The sequence below is a fragment of the Leptodactylus fuscus genome, chromosome 3 (assembly GCF_031893055.1).
Source record: "Leptodactylus fuscus isolate aLepFus1 chromosome 3, aLepFus1.hap2, whole genome shotgun sequence".
NCBI classification, from domain to species: Eukaryota; Metazoa; Chordata; class Amphibia; order Anura; family Leptodactylidae; genus Leptodactylus; species Leptodactylus fuscus.
Window position 1 is genome coordinate 160,148,120 of NC_134267.1, and position 17,945 is coordinate 160,166,064.

Consider the following 17,945-nt stretch of genomic DNA (forward strand, 5'->3'; position numbering starts at 1 on the left):
TGTTTTGCAGTAGAGCTTTTTGATCTGTGACTGTCCACAAATATAGACAAAATTAGATTATTGGAAATTAAAGGGTGAAACTGTCCATGGTCTGTACTGTAGCAGTCAGGCTTACGTCACAGTCCAGATATTCTCCTGCCCTGCTATGGTTTATCTCACAATCTGAGTATTTGCTTTGGATTATGGAGTGATGAATAACATGTCCATCACTAGCTTGACTATCACTAAAAAGCCTCATTTTCCTTCCACCAGTATCTTATATACAGTATGTGAAATAAGTGCTGTAAGATGTCCATCTTCTACTAATTTTTGGTTGAGAGGCTATCAGGTCATGCCAGGATATCACACACGTGTCTCTTCTGTATTTTCACTGTGCAATGTTCCTATAACGTCTTTCCTCTGCTCACTGCACTGGCTGCCTATTAAATGGAGAAATGGCCGCTAGTGACATTTTTTGATTTTCGTTTTTGACTCCCCAGCTTCCAAACCCCATACATTTTTTATTTTGTTTTTCATAAAGCCATATGAGAGTGTAATTAGAGATGAGCGAACACTAAAATGTTCGAGGTTCGAAATTCGATTCGAACAGCCGCTCACTGTTCGAGTGTTCGAATGGGTTTCGAACCCCATTATAGTCTATGGGGAACATAAACTCGTTAAGGGGGAAACCCAAATTCGTGTCTGGAGGGTCACCAAGTCCACTATGACACCCCAGGAAATGATACCAACACCCTGGAATGACACTGGGACAGCAGGGGAAGCATGTCTGGGGGCATAAAAGTCACTTTATTTCATGGAAATCCCTGTCAGTTTGCGATTTTCGCAAGCTAACTTTTCCCCATAGAAATGCATTGGCCAGTGCTGATTGGCCAGAGTACGGAACTCGACCAATCAGCGCTGGCTCTGCTGGAGGAGGCGGAGTCTAAGATAGCTCCACACCAGTCTCCATTCAGGTCCGACCTTAGACTCCGCCTCCTCCGGCAGAGCCAGCGCTGATTGGCCGAAGGCTGGCCAATGCATTCCTATGCGAATGCAGACTTAGCAGTGCTGAGTCAGTTTTGCTCAACTACACATCTGATGCACACTCGGCACTGCTACATCAGATGTAGCAATCTGATGTAGCAGAGCCGAGGGTGCACTAGAACCCCTGTGCAAACTCAGTTCACGCTAATAGAATGCATTGGCCAGCGCTGATTGGCCAATGCATTCTATTAGCCCGATGAAGTAGAGCTGAATGTGTGTGCTAAGCACACACATTCAGCACTGCTTCATCACGCCAATACAATGCATTAGCCAGTGCTGATTGGCCAGAGTACGGAATTCGGCCAATCAGCGCTGGCTCTGCTGGAGGAGGCGGAGTCTAAGGTCGGACCTGAATGGAGACTGGTGTGGAGCGATCTTAGACTCCGCCTCCTCCAGCAGAGCCAGCGCTGATTGGCCAAATTCCGTACTCTGGCCAATCAGCGCTGGCCAATGCATTCTATTAGCTTGATGAAGCAGAGTGTGCACAAGGGTTCAAGCGCACCCTCGGCTCTGATGTAGCAGAGCTGAGGCTGCACAAGGGTTCAAGCGCACCCTCTGCTCTGATGTAGGAGAGCCGAGGGTGCACTTGAACCCTTGTGCACCCTCAGCTCTGCTACATCAGAGCCGAGGGTGCGCTTGAACCCTTGTGCACACTCTGCTTCATCAAGCTAATAGAATGCATTGGCCAGCGCTGATTGGCCAATGTATTCTATTAGCCTGATGAAGTAGAGCTGAATGTGTGTGCTAAGCACACACATTCAGCTCTACTTCATCGGGCTAATAGAATGCATTGGCCAGCGCTGATTGGCCAGAGTACGGAACTCGACCAATCAGCGCTGGCTCTGCTGGAGGAGGTGGAGTCTAAGATCGCTCCACACCAGTCTCCATTCAGGTCCGACCTTAGACTCCGCCTCCTCCAGCAGAGCCAGCGCTGATTGGCCGAATTCCGTACTCTGGCCAATCAGCACTGGCTAATGCATTGTATTGGCGTGATGAAGCAGTGCTGAATGTGTGTGCTTAGCACACACATTCAGCTCTACTTCATCGGGCTAATAGAATGCATTGGCCAATCAGCGCTGGCCAATGCATTCTATTAGCGTGAACTGAGTTTGCACAGGGGTTCTAGTGCACCCTCGGCTCTGCTACATCAGATTGCTACATCTGATGTAGCAGTGCCGAGTGTGCATCAGATGTGTAGTTGAGCAAAACTGACTCAGCACTGCTAAGTCTGCATTCGCATAGGAATGCATTGGCCAGCCTTCGGCCAATCAGCGCTGGCTCTGCCGGAGGAGGCGGAGTCTAAGGTCGGACCTGAATGGAGACTGGTGTGGAGCGATCTTAGACTCCGCCTCTTCCAGCAGAGCCAGCGCTGATTGGTCGAGTTCCGTACTCTGGCCAATCAGCGCTGGCCAATGCATTCTATTAGCCCGATGAAGTAGAGCTGAATGTGTGTGCTTAGCACACACATTCAGCTCTACTTCATCAGGCTAATAGAATACATTGGCCAATCAGCGCTGGCCAATGCATTCTATTAGCTTGATGAAGCAGAGTGTGCACAAGGGTTCAAGCGCACCCTCGGCTCTGATGTAGCAGAGCTGAGGGTGCACAAGGGTTCAAGTGCACCCTCGGCTCTCCTACATCAGAGCCGAGGGTGCGCTTGAACCCTTGTGCAGCCTCGGCTCTGCTACATCAGAGCCGAGGGTGCGCTTGAACCCTTGTGCACACTCTGCTTCATCAAGCTAATAGAATGCATTGGCCAGCACTGATTGGCCAGAGTACGGAATTCGGCCAATCAGCGCTGGCCAATGCATCCCTATGGGAAAAAGTTTATCTCACAAAAATCACAATTACACACCCGATAGAGCCCCAAAAAGTTATTTTTAATAACATTCCCCCCTAAATAAAGGTTATCCCTAGCTATCCCTGCCTGTACAGCTATCCCTGTCTCATAGTCACAAAGTTCACATTCTCATATGACCCGGATTTGAAATCCACTATTCGTCTAAAAAGGAGGTCACCTGATTTCGGCAGCCAATGACTTTTTCCAATTTTTTTCAATGCCCCCGGTGTCGTAGTTCCTGTCCCACCTCCCCTGCGCTGTTATTGGTGCAAAAAAGGCGCCAGGGAAGGTGGGAGGGGAATCGAATTTTGGCGCACTTTACCACGTGGTGTTCGATTCGATTCGAACATGGCGAACACCCTGATATCCGATCGAACATGTGTTCGATAGAACACTGTTCGCTCATCTCTAAGTGTAATGTATTCAGGACAAATTGTCTTTTATAATTGTTCTATTTATTATTCTGTAGAATGTACTGGGAAGAAAGCAAAAAGTCAGAATGGAATTGGGGGAAAAGACTTTAGCATGGGCTTCATTTTTACAATGACATTTTACCTGTATTCTATATTTCTATATATGAGGTTAAGTGGGATGATTTGAACTTTACATTTTTTCTATATTCCCTTCAAAACTTTTTTTTTCTTACTATTCTATTACCCCCCAAAAAAGCTGAAGTAGTTTTATTCCAAGTCCCATAGTCTTCATCAGGTTCCTGGCTGTCATTGGAACAGGTCAGCTCCTGTGACCTTGCTGCACAGGAGCCAGCCTGAAACATTAAAGGCATGAGGCAGGTGGGGATGGGCCTTAGGTAGTGTTTTTGTTTGTTTGTTTTTTTTAAACTTTGGGGGACACACACAGTAGTGCAATTCTTGATCACCTTCAACTCCATAAACAACTTAAGCCCTGCCTACTTAAAAGAACTTCTGAAGTCCCATAATACTTGCCAACTTCTCTGTTCAGCAGGTACAAATGACTTGTCCCTTAAATGATTTTGAGCCAGAGCCTTCTGTCATGTATCCCCCCATCCTTTATGGCACGCATTACCTGGACCAATCAGAGAGATCTCATCCTTACAGAATTTTAAATCAAGACTCAAAACACATATTTTCAGTTTAGCATTTGATGGCAAATAATACCACCCTGGCTATACATAGAATACTGCAAAATATTTTTTAGTTTTCCACTGGAATGCACCTTGAGTCTATTGTGAGAAAGGCACATTACAAATAGTTGTTATTGTTCGCAAAAGAGAAGTCACATTTTTATACAAAGCACATTCCAATTTTAAAAAAAAGGACAAAAAAAACAAACAAAATAAAAAATTACTCCTGCTGTGTAACTGAGTGCAAAAAGTGTCTTAAATACAAAGTAATTTGACAAAAGGCATATACAGTATAATATTGTTAGCCAGAAACCTGCAGTATTTAGCTAAGTAAACTTGTCAGAAAGGTTGTCATCAATCTTGAACGTGGCTTCCGTGGGGTCATCAAAAGAAATGAAGTCCAACCTCTATTTATATAGAACATGTGTACACTCCCTATCAAGTAGTACTATTCCGCTTGAAACTAAATCATAAATTTTTTTGTTATGCTTTCGAAACAATGGATACGTCATCTATAGGTGATATTGTATGTGAGCCGTCAGAACCAAATTAATTGGTTTTCTCTGGACCTTTGGGCCCATAGCATCAAAGCCTTCAAGTAAACCTAAATAAATAAAAAAAATGTATTCTCTTTTCGAGGAATACTATCCTGTATTTTATGTGACAGCTTAAAATTTCATTTATTCAACAAAAGAGTGTATTTGATAGGTCTAATGTTCAATGGTTACCAGACGTCTTATTAATAACAATATCATAGATAACAATTGCTTTTGTTTCAACATCACCCACAAGAAATACATGCAAATTACTATGTCATACTTAATTTATAGTGACAGTATAACCTGACCTTGTTGAATTATTAGTTACACTTGAATTTCCTATTTTTCAGGACAATAGCCCTTAGCATATACCTGAGCCAAGCAAATGAATTTATGCCAAGATGCTCTTTATTGTCCAGTACATTTTTTAAACAGCTTTCTTATATTGTATAGTAAAGCAATTAAGAATACAGCAAAGTTTAACATAACATTGTTAGTACACTGTGTCATGATATATCGTCACTGAAAGCAACAAAAAAAACATTGAAATGTATTGAAAAAAGTTTCAAAAAACACTTTGTACCACAATAGACTGCATTCAACTATCATGTGCAATGTTAATGTTCCATCTGTATCATATTTATGATACTTATACTTAGAGAGTTTACATACAATGTAATAGATACTTTTTTGATTCCATCAGAAACATGCACATTGTTATAGGAATCAGTAATCTGTAGTTGTAGATGGGAATTCCTTCACCAAAGCAAAAATTCACTTTACAAACTATCCTAGTAATACCTTGGAAAAAAATCTAAGCTCAGGCTAAGGCACCATGTAGTGGGCCGCAGACAAAAAGCATTGTGGGGAAAAATTGCGAAGAAAACGTATTTGGGTTTTTCCCACAGCGTTTATACACTGAAGTCTGTGGAGTTTCCCTCTGTGGACTTTCTGTTTGAATTATACCTTTAGGGAAACCGCCAGTGCTTCAACTGTCATTGATTTACAAAAACGCAACAGTTTTTTAAATCCCATAATTTCCACTGCAAGTATTTTTCTGCAGCTTTGCAGGGACTGTAAAATACTACGTTTTTTGCTGTGGCATTTTCAATGCAGCTAAACTACAGTGTATAAGCCACGTGGGGCTTCGATCTAAAGTGGTTCCAGTTGTTAAATTGATGGCCTATCCTTAGCATAGGAAATCAATATTACATCTGCAAGAGTCCAACAGTGTATATTGCAAGTTAACAGCCACTAGTAATATTATGACTCTTTTTGATGCTTCTCAGCATGATGCATGATGATAATAAGTACTAAGAAGTATAAACGTCTGAAGATTCCTTTTAGGTTTGGTTCTATGATTCATTTCAGGCTGCCTAAAACTGTTACCATTAGGAATTTAGTCCCTTTCTGACATATTTTCATTATCGATTTTTAATCACCACCTTCAATAACTTGCCATAACTTTTTTTTTATTTTTCTGTTGACAGTGTAGTATAAGGGCTTAATTTTTTTTAAAAAAAGGTTCTAAATTTGAAATTTGAGTCAGCTGTGTTTTTTATTTATTTATTTTGGGGAGTGTCTGATGTTTTGAGCGCTATTTACTTAACTTTTTTAGAAGGTAAAACAGAAAAAATACAATGGTTTGGCCATTTTAATTTTTTCTCACTACGACATTTGCCTCATGTGAAAAATATTTTTATAAGTTTGTAGCTTGGGCATTTTCAGACACAGTAATATCTAATTTGTTTGTGTTTGTTTACTGATGCTGCGGGTTAAACAAATGGATTTGGCACTAAAAGGGTTATTGTGATTTTACTGCAGTTATATGTATGTAAAAAAAAAAAAAAAATCATGCACTGTTGCAAAAATTGGTTGACCATAAAAAGTGAATTGTCAATGAAGGATTATTGATTGCATGTCAAACTATGTGTATGTTGAAAAAAAAAAGTTCAACAAAAAGAGATTTGGCAATTTGGCATTGAAAGGGTGATCGGGTCAGTCAGACTTTTTGTAAGACAGTCATAGTAGGAGAGAGGTGGAAACACAGTGCTGAAGTTAGCCTTAGGGTAAGTTCACACGGGGTTTTTTGGATTGGAACCTGAGGTGGAGGCTGCCTCTGGTTCCAATCCAAAAACCGGATAGCCGCAGCTCACTCTGCTCCGGATTAGGCCCAATGAATGGGCTTAGTCCGGAGGAGGGATTGTCTTCAGGCTGAATCGCGAGACAACTTGGCCTGAAGAACGAGCAGCTCGCTTCTTTTTTCCGGGAGCCAGAAGAAATGGCTCCCGGAAAAAAGACCTGAGCGGCACCCAATGATTTCAATGGGAGACGTCTTTTTGGTCAGGTATTTGAGGCGGATACGACCTCAAAACCCTGACCAGAAAACTCAGGGTTAGTTCACACGTAGGCAAAGGGGCGGATTTTGAAGCTTCAAAATCCGCCCCTTTACAATGGTGGTCTATGTAGACCACCAGGCTTTGTTTTCCCGCTAGCGGCGGGCTGCCGCTAGCGGAGAAAAGAAAGGACATTCCCTTTCTTTAGGCGGAAGCCGCGTGGGCTCAGCCGCACGGCATCCGCCCCCGGCATCATTCATTTGAGCCGACAGCGGAGGGGAAAGTTGCGACAGCGATGGTCGCGGCAGGCGGGTTTTGACAAGAGAGAGACGCGGCTCGCCGCGTCGCTCTCGGTGTCAAAACCCACGCGGGCAGTTCACGTGTGGACTGACCCTCAGTGTGAACTTACCCTCTCTGTGATGAGACAATTCATACTGGCATGCTCTCAAGATTTTTACTCTTCCTGCTGCTGGCATGGCCAAATACAGAAAGGGGGGAGGCGTGATACTAAACTATAAAGCAAGGCATATCATACTGTATGTAATGAAGCAGTGAAATAGGGAAAAAGCTCCAGTAAAAATATTTTTCATGGTGTCTGGAGAGTTCATGTCTAATGGATCTTCCCATCAGTTTGCCATAGATGATATTGCACAATAGTGTTATCAATTTATTACTCATTTCATTTTATTTTTTTTCTGCTTTTAATATAGTGTCAGTTTTCCTGGCTAGATATACAGTAAGTCAATTGAATCTTTCTTCCTGAGTAGTGACAGATGATCACATTACTGTATATATTAACAATGAAAGTAATTTGATGCCGTATACCAGACATTACGAGTAAGAGGTCATTGCCACTTGTTACCAAGTCAGCATTAACACACTCTGTACTGTTTTATCATGCTAGTTAATGATGCTCTTGCATCTTAGATCAGGGTGAGATAAAACATATTTATATAGTTATTTTGCATAATGCATGTTTCCTTCTTGCTTTTAATGAAAACCTCTGAGCTCATTGTAGCCATTCAGCTCTTTCATTAGTCACCTTTACCATGTTCTCTGTGACATTTCTTTGAAACAATCCCTGATCCCAGCATGTCTCTACAGCCCCAGATTCACATAGGCCAATTATGTTTCTCCTTTAAAAAAAAGAACAAATGCCCAATATATTTAGTAATAAATTAGCCATAGGCAGCTCAGTGTGAACTGGATGATATGTTCTGTTGTCCAAGAAAAAAAAAAATCTAAAGACTGACTAATTGCACAGCCATGAGATTACCTCCTAAAAATAATGGAAAAGTGTCTGATTGAGCTCTGCCATTGTCAAAGGTTTGTTAGGTTGCTAATTTAGAAAGGTCAGCTCTAATAACTATCATAAGGTGCCAAGGTATTTTAAAATGCAAAAGCATTTGCAGCTTAGTTTATACTAACCTTTTATGTAGGCTTAATTCATAGGGAATTTATATCTATATAATTTTTTTCATTGCAAAAAACTTTTTTGTTGATTTTAACAATAGCTTTCTCCATAACATTTAGCTGCAATAGCAACATTTTTTCATATTTCTACAGTCATCAGTAGAGATGAGCGAACACTAAAATGTTCGGGGTTCGAAATCCGATTCGAACAGCCGCACACTGTTCGAACAGGTTTTGAACCCCATTATAATCTATGGGGGGAAATGCTCGTTTCAGGGGTAGGCAACATTCAATCAAATTCTACTTACCAAGTCCATGAGTGAGAGTCGGGCTGGATTCTTCTCCCTGCGCAGCGTCCCCACGTCCTCTTCCGGCCTTGAATTCACTCTGCTAGGCATCGGGCCTGGGCAGAGCCGACTGCACATGCCTGCACTACAAGCGGACATGCGCAGTCGGCTCTGCCCAGGCCCGATGCCTGGCAGAGTGAATTCAGAGCTGGAAGAGGACGGAAGATGCTGCGCAGGGAGAAGACTTCTAAAGGTAAGAGAAGAACCAGCATTGATTGGCAATGTATAGCATTCTGCCAATCAACACTGGTTCTTCATCGAATCTTAACTTCGAACAGCTAGTAGTACTCGATCGAGTACGAGTATTTCGAATACCGTAGTATTCGATCGAATACCTACTCAATCGAGTACTACTCGCTCATCTCTTCTCATCAGCTATTCCTATGGTCATTTTAAGATTTAAAGATACATTGAATAGGACAATCCTGGTAACGCATCTACAGTGTTCCATTATGGTAGAATCAGTGCATTCCTCTGAGCCGCCTGATCAATGGGATCATGTCATTAGATTAGTATTCCAACACTTCATGGGGTTGATATATGAAGAGAACTCCTTTTCTAGGGTTATGTACAGTATGGGTTTAAGACTCCTGGCACTGATGCCCAGGATAAGATAGATCCTTTTTCCAACTAGGTTATATAAGGATTAAGCACTGTGTAGTCAGTAGAAACAGCAGCATTGCCAATACTTAAAGTACCCAGTGGCCACATGATTAATAGGTCTCTCCCAACATGGCATAACTGCCGGCCAACATGGCGGCCACTCTGCTTCAGTATTGCACAGCAGAGAATAGATAGCTCCTAACCTGGGGCACAGATCGTGAAAGCCAACAGTGCGCTGAATTCAGCGCACTGTCCGAGTTCTAGTGGTATATAAAATCATATGTGCCCCAAGTGATGAAAGGTCCTCTTTAACAGCAATGTTTTCTTGTTTTGTTTTTTTTTTTAAACTATCACTTACCATCCATAAAATGGCACTTCTTTTTGTGTTTTATCTTATATTCTGAATTTGGAATCATCACTGTGGCCTCTGCACCCACCACTAATGATTGGCAGACCAACTGCCAAATAATGATGCCATAAGTCCACCTAAGTCACATAGACCATGTGATCCTTCTTCCCCATGTTCCTACTATATATGTTTCATATGTTTTGGCCATTTTGCAGATTTACAGTCACAAAAGTTTTGGTTTTATTACAAATCGACACATTTGAAAAATTCAGGATGAATCTGGTTAGTTTTGAATCTGTTCATTCAGTTCTAATGTATGTTTTTTTTTTGTTTCATATATTCCCATATAATTTGTGACTAAATCTGTATTGTTTTCAAGACAAACATTACCATGCATAATACAGTACATTGCTTGTAATATCTGACAATTAGTTCATGCATGGTTCCAGTGATTAGGGATTGCTGTCTCTATGTGACAGTTGTAAAAAAAATTACTACATTGATAATTGATTCTCATTTTATATTCCACTTTCATCAATAGCGAGGACGCTTTCTAACTGAAGTCTGAAAAAGGTCATGCATGGCCACAGTTGTGTGTTTCAAATGCCATATTCATTAAGAGATTTACAAATCAAAATTCTTAAAAGTATTGAAATGCATTAAGAATTGGCTCATATGCAACAACGTATCCCCTAATATAGGAAAATACTATAAACATTCATCTTTGAAATGTATAGGTTGGATTTGCAGATTCCAGATGCACAGCAGCCAAGCTAAACATGGAAATTGGTAGAGAAGAGCAGGTCTTATACTGTAGACTAGCATTATTACTGGTCTTTGAGGATCATACCCTCCCTGACTATACTATTCCTTGTACTGTCAGGGGGATGTTCCTCACAGCCCAGGGATGACAAAATGTCCCCATAGGACTGAAATTGTACAGAGAATCTATTACTGCTGAAAATTCACAGTAGAAAGAAGTACTAAATGGTTTTTGATTTAATATTTGCTTTGAAAAGGCTGAAATCCAAGAGTGAAAATTCCCAGCATATCATGGACATTCAGCAAGTTAAACTTCCATACTGCCGGACAATTTCTGCTCATATTCTGTGTGTTTTCTTTTGAAATTCAGCAATTTCAAATAAATGCCAAAGACAAACGAAACATCAATATTAGAAAAAAAAACAAACACTAAACGCAAAAATTACATAATTTCATCTTAATAATTATTAGCCATATTCCTTCCTTTTACATCGTTTTCTGACATATATGTATGTGCTTAGGATTATTTGTGATTTCTTATATAGTAGGCATGGCACTGAGAAATAAGTAAAATTCAACAATTGTGCCAATACAAAAGTTGCTTTTCTAGGAACAAACACAGTCCACTCCGACTCCACATAGACCTGCAAAAAGTCGCATTATATAATTATTGTATCATACAAATTGTGCCAAAAGATCATTTTTCAAAAGATCGTCCCTTTTTTAAATTGTCCCAAATACATCACACGATTGCTACTATTTTATGAATTTGCCTCAATTTTTCACAATTTTTTTTAACTATTAAATGAAGTGGGAAGTCAATTTCAAATTTTAGCCGCATTTTATGTACCCTCAATGTTTTTAATGCTATGCAAAATGTCTTATTGAATAACCTGTAACATCTGGGTGCTGGCAGAAAAAAATCAGTTGCTATCCATGGCTGTATTCAGTTGTATGCTTCATTTTGGTCCTCAGCTAATTCACATGACCAATAAGACTTTCCAACTGACATGGCAGATGTGTCCTCTCTCCATGGTGAATACAGCTGATTGTTAATGGCCATGTATAATATTTATTCATCTGAATGGCACATACTAAGCATCCATTAACATCCTACTGCTTTCATCTGCAATATGAGAATTATGTCAATCTGCAGTAAGAGAAACATACATTTCTAAGACCCTATGCACATGATGGAATCTGGACCAGAAAATCTAGTCTGCACATTGGCTGGATTTCTTGGCCTTAACCCAGCTTGAACATTTGGACTCCTTGCATCATAGGAATGTATGATATTGTGAGCCCCCACCTCTTCTTGACTCCACTGTCCCACACTACATAAAACATGGGACAATGACTTCTAGCTTCAAAGATCACTATGATGCAAGGAATCCTGGTCACAGAACTGGGTTTGGGCTGGGAATTCTGATCGATGTATGGACTAGATTTTCTGGGCCCTGACGCCTCCACATGCATGGGGCCTAAATAATGAAGACATGTCACGTCTAAGCTAATTTAAAACCATTTTCAAGTCTTAAAGGGAATTTATCTCAATACTATGTTGTCCTGTTTAGTGGAAATTTTTTAAGGGGACAGGTAACTGTTGCTTAGGTTGCAGTTTAACTATTGTACATATCAATCAATGGTGGGCTGGGCAGGAGGTAACGGAGAAAGGGGCAGCAAGTGTTCCCCTCATAAACACAGATGACTCATACGTACATATGAGTTTGCTGTTCTCTTTGGGAGGTGCATAGCCAAAATGGCACAATATTATTTTGCTGTTTTGGCAGCAAAGTGGTTTGTCAGATCCACTTCAATTAAAGCTGCCTACTATATAAAACAGTACAATCCAATAATGAAATAAAAAAAATAACATAAAACAATACAATTTATTACATTATAATTTCATTAATTTTTTTAAAAAAACTTCTGTGGTTTTACCTGTTTTGTTAATTCACTTGCCAACTGTTGGAGAGATGGGGATGAAACTGAATGGAGGTCGCCATTGTCACAAACTGGATTTTGTAAACCAATATATGCAACTGCGTTGCCAGCAAGGATTGTCTGAAGATCCTATAACATGAATGATATAATTTTATTTGCTTCAGAAAAAAAATGCCATTTGACCAAGATTCAGAAGTACATGGCTATTTTAAAACATGCCCATTTGCTTTTCAAGGGTTCTGAAGAGAATATAATTCACATTTACCTGTAACAAAATCAACGCATCCACTCAGCATTTACTTAAAAGCATGGAGTGCCAAACTATTACAATGCTCAGCCAGCTGAAAGGATTTTAAAATATGTTCTTGACACAAGGAACACATCAAGCGTAGTCACTGCTAATGCATTCTGTTCCTTACTAGAAATCCACATTCACATTGTCATTGTAATAGCATCTATAAATTCATATTCTCAAAAAGACCTAACTAGGGAATCAGTTGTATGAATCATTTGATTTCACCATGCTAATCTCTTAGTACAACAATGAAACAATTTGCATGAAAATATCATAGTGTGGTTGAAGCAGTACATCACAGTTACATTTACCTTGTATGGGTGACACAAAATCTACATTTTACTCTAAGATGGAAAATATAACAGCAATTTTTCTCTTCTTCTTTTTCTTTTTTTTTTTTAACAAAGAGAAATACAATTGAATGGAGGTTATTTCCAATTAAAAATCTTCAATAATGCTAATATTCCTCTATCCAAGGTCTTCCTTTTCCTCTATTGTTTTATATTATTTATTTATTTAGTAGAAAATTTCTCAAGGAATGTTAACCCTTACTGGAGTCAGCCATTTTTCATTTTTATGTTCTGTTTTTTTATTACCTGCTTTCCAATAGCTATAACATTTTCACTTTTCTGTTTACATAGCTGTATTTATTCAAATATTGTTAAAACTGTATTTATTCAGTTAGTGTTTTTCCCTTCTAGGGGGATAAAGGTGTGATCTTTAGATCATATGTGCCATTGTCTGTCAGCAGTTTTGACCCCTTATGAAGAGAATGAGGAGATCAGTGTGAACATACCTAGTGTCATATTATTATTTCTCTTACTTATATAGTGCCATCCTATTCTGCAGCGCTTTACAGACATTGTTAATCACTGTCCCATATAGGGCTCACACTCTACATTCCCTATGAGTATGTCATGGTAAACTAAAGCATCACTGAGAACAGAGGGAAGGAGCTCAAAATCTTCAGTGTAGAGAGCTCTGGACACCACACATGAAGAGGCCATCTCTTGTGTATTTGCCATCAAGGTGCGGGGGTATGAAAGTCTAAATTTCCGGCCATGTAACCTACAAGGATGATTGCACTGCTTTCCCTATCCTTTATATACTGGTGTTGCCAACTTCCCATAAGCTATATAAATGCAGGTGGTCAGCATATAAATCTGCAAGGACACACGGATACATTCTTGGAGAGTTATTAAAAGCTGCAAGAGCAATGAGCCAGTTGTCACTGAAAACTGTACTCTCAAAAGATTGTGCTTATGCCCTTACTAGCCAGTGCCATCTTGTGACTTCTTCCCAGTTTGGTTGTCATGTGATTGCTTGTTTCTGGAGAACTGCGTGAGCTGCAAAGCAGTTCTGCAGGGAGTGCTAGGAGCCTCAGCCTTAGACAAAAATGAATTAAGTAATCCAAACAGAAGTTTTTGTTTTCAAAACTGTATGAATGAAAAAAACCTGAAAATGTGTTCAGTCACAAAACATTGGGAAAACCTGGTCAATGAAGTGGTTAAATACATTCTTAACAGGTTCTCTGCTTTGAACAATCCCTAGCAGATCACAAAGTGTGCCTCTGTTGTGAACCCTAGCAAAAAGCTGTTACCTGTGGGGGAAGTTGGCACTAAGTGTTGATGAAAGCATTTCTCAATCATTATCACATCCCACATCTTCACTATCTCTACTCTCCTATTTTAGGGAGGGTTCACACGATGTCTTTTGGATCGTAATCTGGCACGTCTACGCCGCGGGAGCTTTTGCGGGCCGTATACGCTCCCATTGATTTCAGTGGGAGCCAGGATCGTATACACGGCACTATTTTCCGCAAAATAGTATATGATCCCGGCTCCCATTGAAATCAATGGAAGTGTATACAGCCCGCAAAAGCTCCCGTGGCGTAGACGTGCCAGATTACGAGCTAAAAGACATTGTGTGAATCCTCGCTTAGGCTGAACATAATAGATAACAAAATGTGAATTTCTGACCAATCACCATCAAGGCCCATTACTAGTAGTAGTCCCTCCTTTATAAATAATAGTCCCCATTACTAGTAGTAGTCCCTCCTTTATAAATAATAGTCCCCATTACTAGTAGTAGTCCCTCCTTTATAAATAATAGTTCCCATTACTAGTAGTAGTCCCTCCTTTATAAATAATAGTCCTACCATATAAATAATAGTCCTATGTTATAGTTACCCCTTTTAAATAATAGTCCCGATTTATAACTAAATAAAAAATATTGTACTCACCTTACCATGATCCCGAGATGACTGGAGCAACTACATCTTCGCCTGTTTTTGCACTCTGGTGCAGGTCCAGGCCTGGTGCAGGCGACACAATGTAATGATGTCATCAGCTGTGCCAGAGCATCTTTTACAGATGTTACTGTAAGTATTCTATGGCAGAGCAAGGACTTTGCAGTTCCCTGCTCTGTCGGCCTCAACTATATAGAATTGGGAGTGAAGCTCCCCTGGGCACAAAATCTGGTGCCTGGATCCAGGGCCCCACGCAACTATAGAGCAGAGTACAAGTACACCATTTTGCCCTATGGTTAAAGTGGGCCTGAATACCATCTAATAATGCCAGTTATCTACATTTTCCAGACTATACCTGACTATGCTTAACCCTATTATATGCCTTTTCCCCTTCTCTCTTCTGTCTAGAGTCCTGGCAAAGATTTGAAAGAAAAAGTATCAAAATGATATGGTTTCCTCTCCTGTTCCAACTTCCAAGAAGAACCTTATGGACTCTTCCTCTACTTCCAGATCTCCTGTTCCAGGGCATATAATTCCATATGACAGTATACCAGCTACATTTAACAGCTTGGAGACTGAGAGAGCCTATCTTAAAAGGAAGAGGCTTTTCAGAAAACATAGTCACTACTCTATTCCAAAGTAAGAAGGCTATCATATCCCACATCTATCTGAGGACATGTGAGGGGTTTCTAAAATTCTCAGAAGGGAAGTGGGATCCTACTATTACTTCCAGTCCTGCTTTGTCCTGAATGTCCATAGGCATAAGGTTAGCAGAACTTTATATTTTAAAGATTGGGCAAAACTGGGCATCTAGAATATGACCAGTTTCTCACTCGTCAATATCCCCTTGAATCTGAACCTTGTACTGCCCTCTATATCCAAACAGTCTTTTGAACCCTTAGATGAAATCTAGCTGAGCTTCCTGACTTTTAAAGCCCTTGCCATCACTACAAGTAGTTGTTAAATCTCATTGCCTTCAAGAAATCGGCCTGCCATCCTTCTGTCAAACCCTTTCCTCCAAGAAAGAAGAATTTCATAAGCTGGAAGTTAGTTGATGTGTTCTATCCTACTTACAAAGAAATTAAGAATTCAGATCCTCTAATGACAATCTCATAAGGCAAATATCCTGCAATTTCTGTAACCTCCACAATGAGACAGGTTATTTCCATATTTTTTGGTGGTTTGCAGTTAATATGATTATCTTTCTATAATTTTTCGATCTATTCATGAAATTGTTTTTCTTTGGAGCATCTCAGGGTTCTCAGTAATGATTGACGCAGGTCAATTGAAACGATTCCATGTTGTTTGCTGTCACTGGGAATCCTTCTGTCAATGTCGTTGTGGAAGTTAAAGGGAAATCCGATTACTGCTAAGTATAATCTTCATCTTTCCTATATACATTATTGATAGATCATGCCATTATGTACCCGGTACTGCTTTTCCCTTTTTTTAAATATAACAAACCCCTCCAAACACACAGGGAAATGAAATTCAGTAATGACAACATCAAAGAAAAATGTTACAGGACACTGCATTGAGAATCTGTTATATATCTTGTAATATACATTGTGTTGCATTAGAACTTTACAAAAAGGTAAAATTGTACTTTGTTTCTTTTGTTTGTTTTTCTCAGATGAGAGAACTTTTACTTTATTGTTATTGTCCATTTTACCTTTCCCCATTTGTAAGAGCCAAAGTTGCCAAATGGATTTCCTCCCCATGAGCAGAAAACAATTGTTCTATGTGGTCGCCATCCAGTCTTCACCTTTAACATTATAGAGCTGATAATGGAAGTCATAACAGCTGCCCCATGGAGCCACTCCTGGGTGCTTCTTCCATTGCCATGACGGCTACCGAGTATGATGTATCTGTCTAAAGAAACATATTTTATGCAGGTAAAATTAATGGTAAAACACATTGTATCTTTTGATTTTAACAGATAAACATAATTTTGAGAAAATTCAACAAGTGAATTAACAATTGAATGTGGTGAAAACATTGTGGTGTTCTTGCTATTCATGTAAATCAGATTACTGTACTTTGAGTTTTGTTCTATTCCGTAAATAAGAGGAACATAGTACACAATTTACAAGAGTACATTTGTTAGGCTACCCATGCACATTAAATAAAAATTGCCTATGATGTCATTGATCATTGTATGGTAGGGCTGTTCACATGAACAATCCCACAATCAACTTGTGCAACTAAAATGTTCAATCAAGAGGAACAGTTTAGAAAAAAAAAATTCTGTGTAAATTGGCTTATGATTTGCCAAATTTGGCTAATTGTGCCAATTGTTTATGTTTGTTCATATAACGGCCAATAATCTCCAAGACTTCAGATTTTTTTTGACAGGCTAAAGTCTTCCTTCACAGTATTTTTATAAACAATTAGCCAAAATGTAATCCGTATGGACAGATTTTCTCTCTGCAAATATTTACAGATGTAGCAAAGCTTAACATTAAAAATAATACAATACAATATAATACATGTTTCATTTACATGCTGTCGGAAATTATTCCTCACCATTATTTACACAACATTGTCAAGGCATCTGGCCTGGTAGCTCTTCTTATCTAGCATTATAGGACAGATGATGTGACTTACTGCTCTCTGGAGAGGAGGGGGACTGAGTTCTCAATCATAATTGCTCACAGAGCTGTTATCTCCTCCTCTTAGGTCAGTTAATTGCATTTTGCTGATAAAGGCTCTGACATTGTGTGTCTTTTATATAAAAACACAAACATAACATTCAGCTTACTGCAAGTCCATTGTCTGTCCTAGCAGCATGTAAGTTTTTTATTTCCAAACATGTGTAATGCTACTTTGCATATTTGATCTGCATTATTATAGATTTCTAGTAATCATAAATATAGGATCACACACATGCTGATTTGGAAACACTGAGCTGTGTGATCAATCTCTCCACCTATGAACCCACCAAAGCAGAATTCGGGGTACTCTCCAGGGGACTCTCATGTTGTCCTTCTAAAACCATGGACAAAATTGAACTGTGCAGTGACATGGAGGATTTTTTCAGGAGGCTGCGCCTGAGAGAATATTTTCATGACACAGATGACACAGAGGAGACCCAACCCACCCCTTCAGAGGTTCATAGCTTAACTAAGAAGGAGACATCTGATT

At 39.6% G+C, this 17,945-nt stretch overlaps 1 protein-coding gene across 1 annotated transcript in view; it reads right to left on the minus strand.

The window, feature by feature from the left end:
• NAALADL2 (N-acetylated alpha-linked acidic dipeptidase like 2) overlaps positions 1-17,945 on the minus strand; it is a 378,602-nt gene that overhangs the window by 126,719 nt on the left and 233,938 nt on the right. Inside the window, exons 8-9 of the mRNA XM_075269559.1 lie at positions 16,474-16,673; positions 12,256-12,387 (exon numbers count right to left, since the gene is read on the minus strand). Of these exons, the coding sequence (XP_075125660.1) occupies positions 12,256-12,387; positions 16,474-16,673 (332 nt within the window). The remainder of the gene's footprint in view (positions 1-12,255; positions 12,388-16,473; positions 16,674-17,945) is intronic.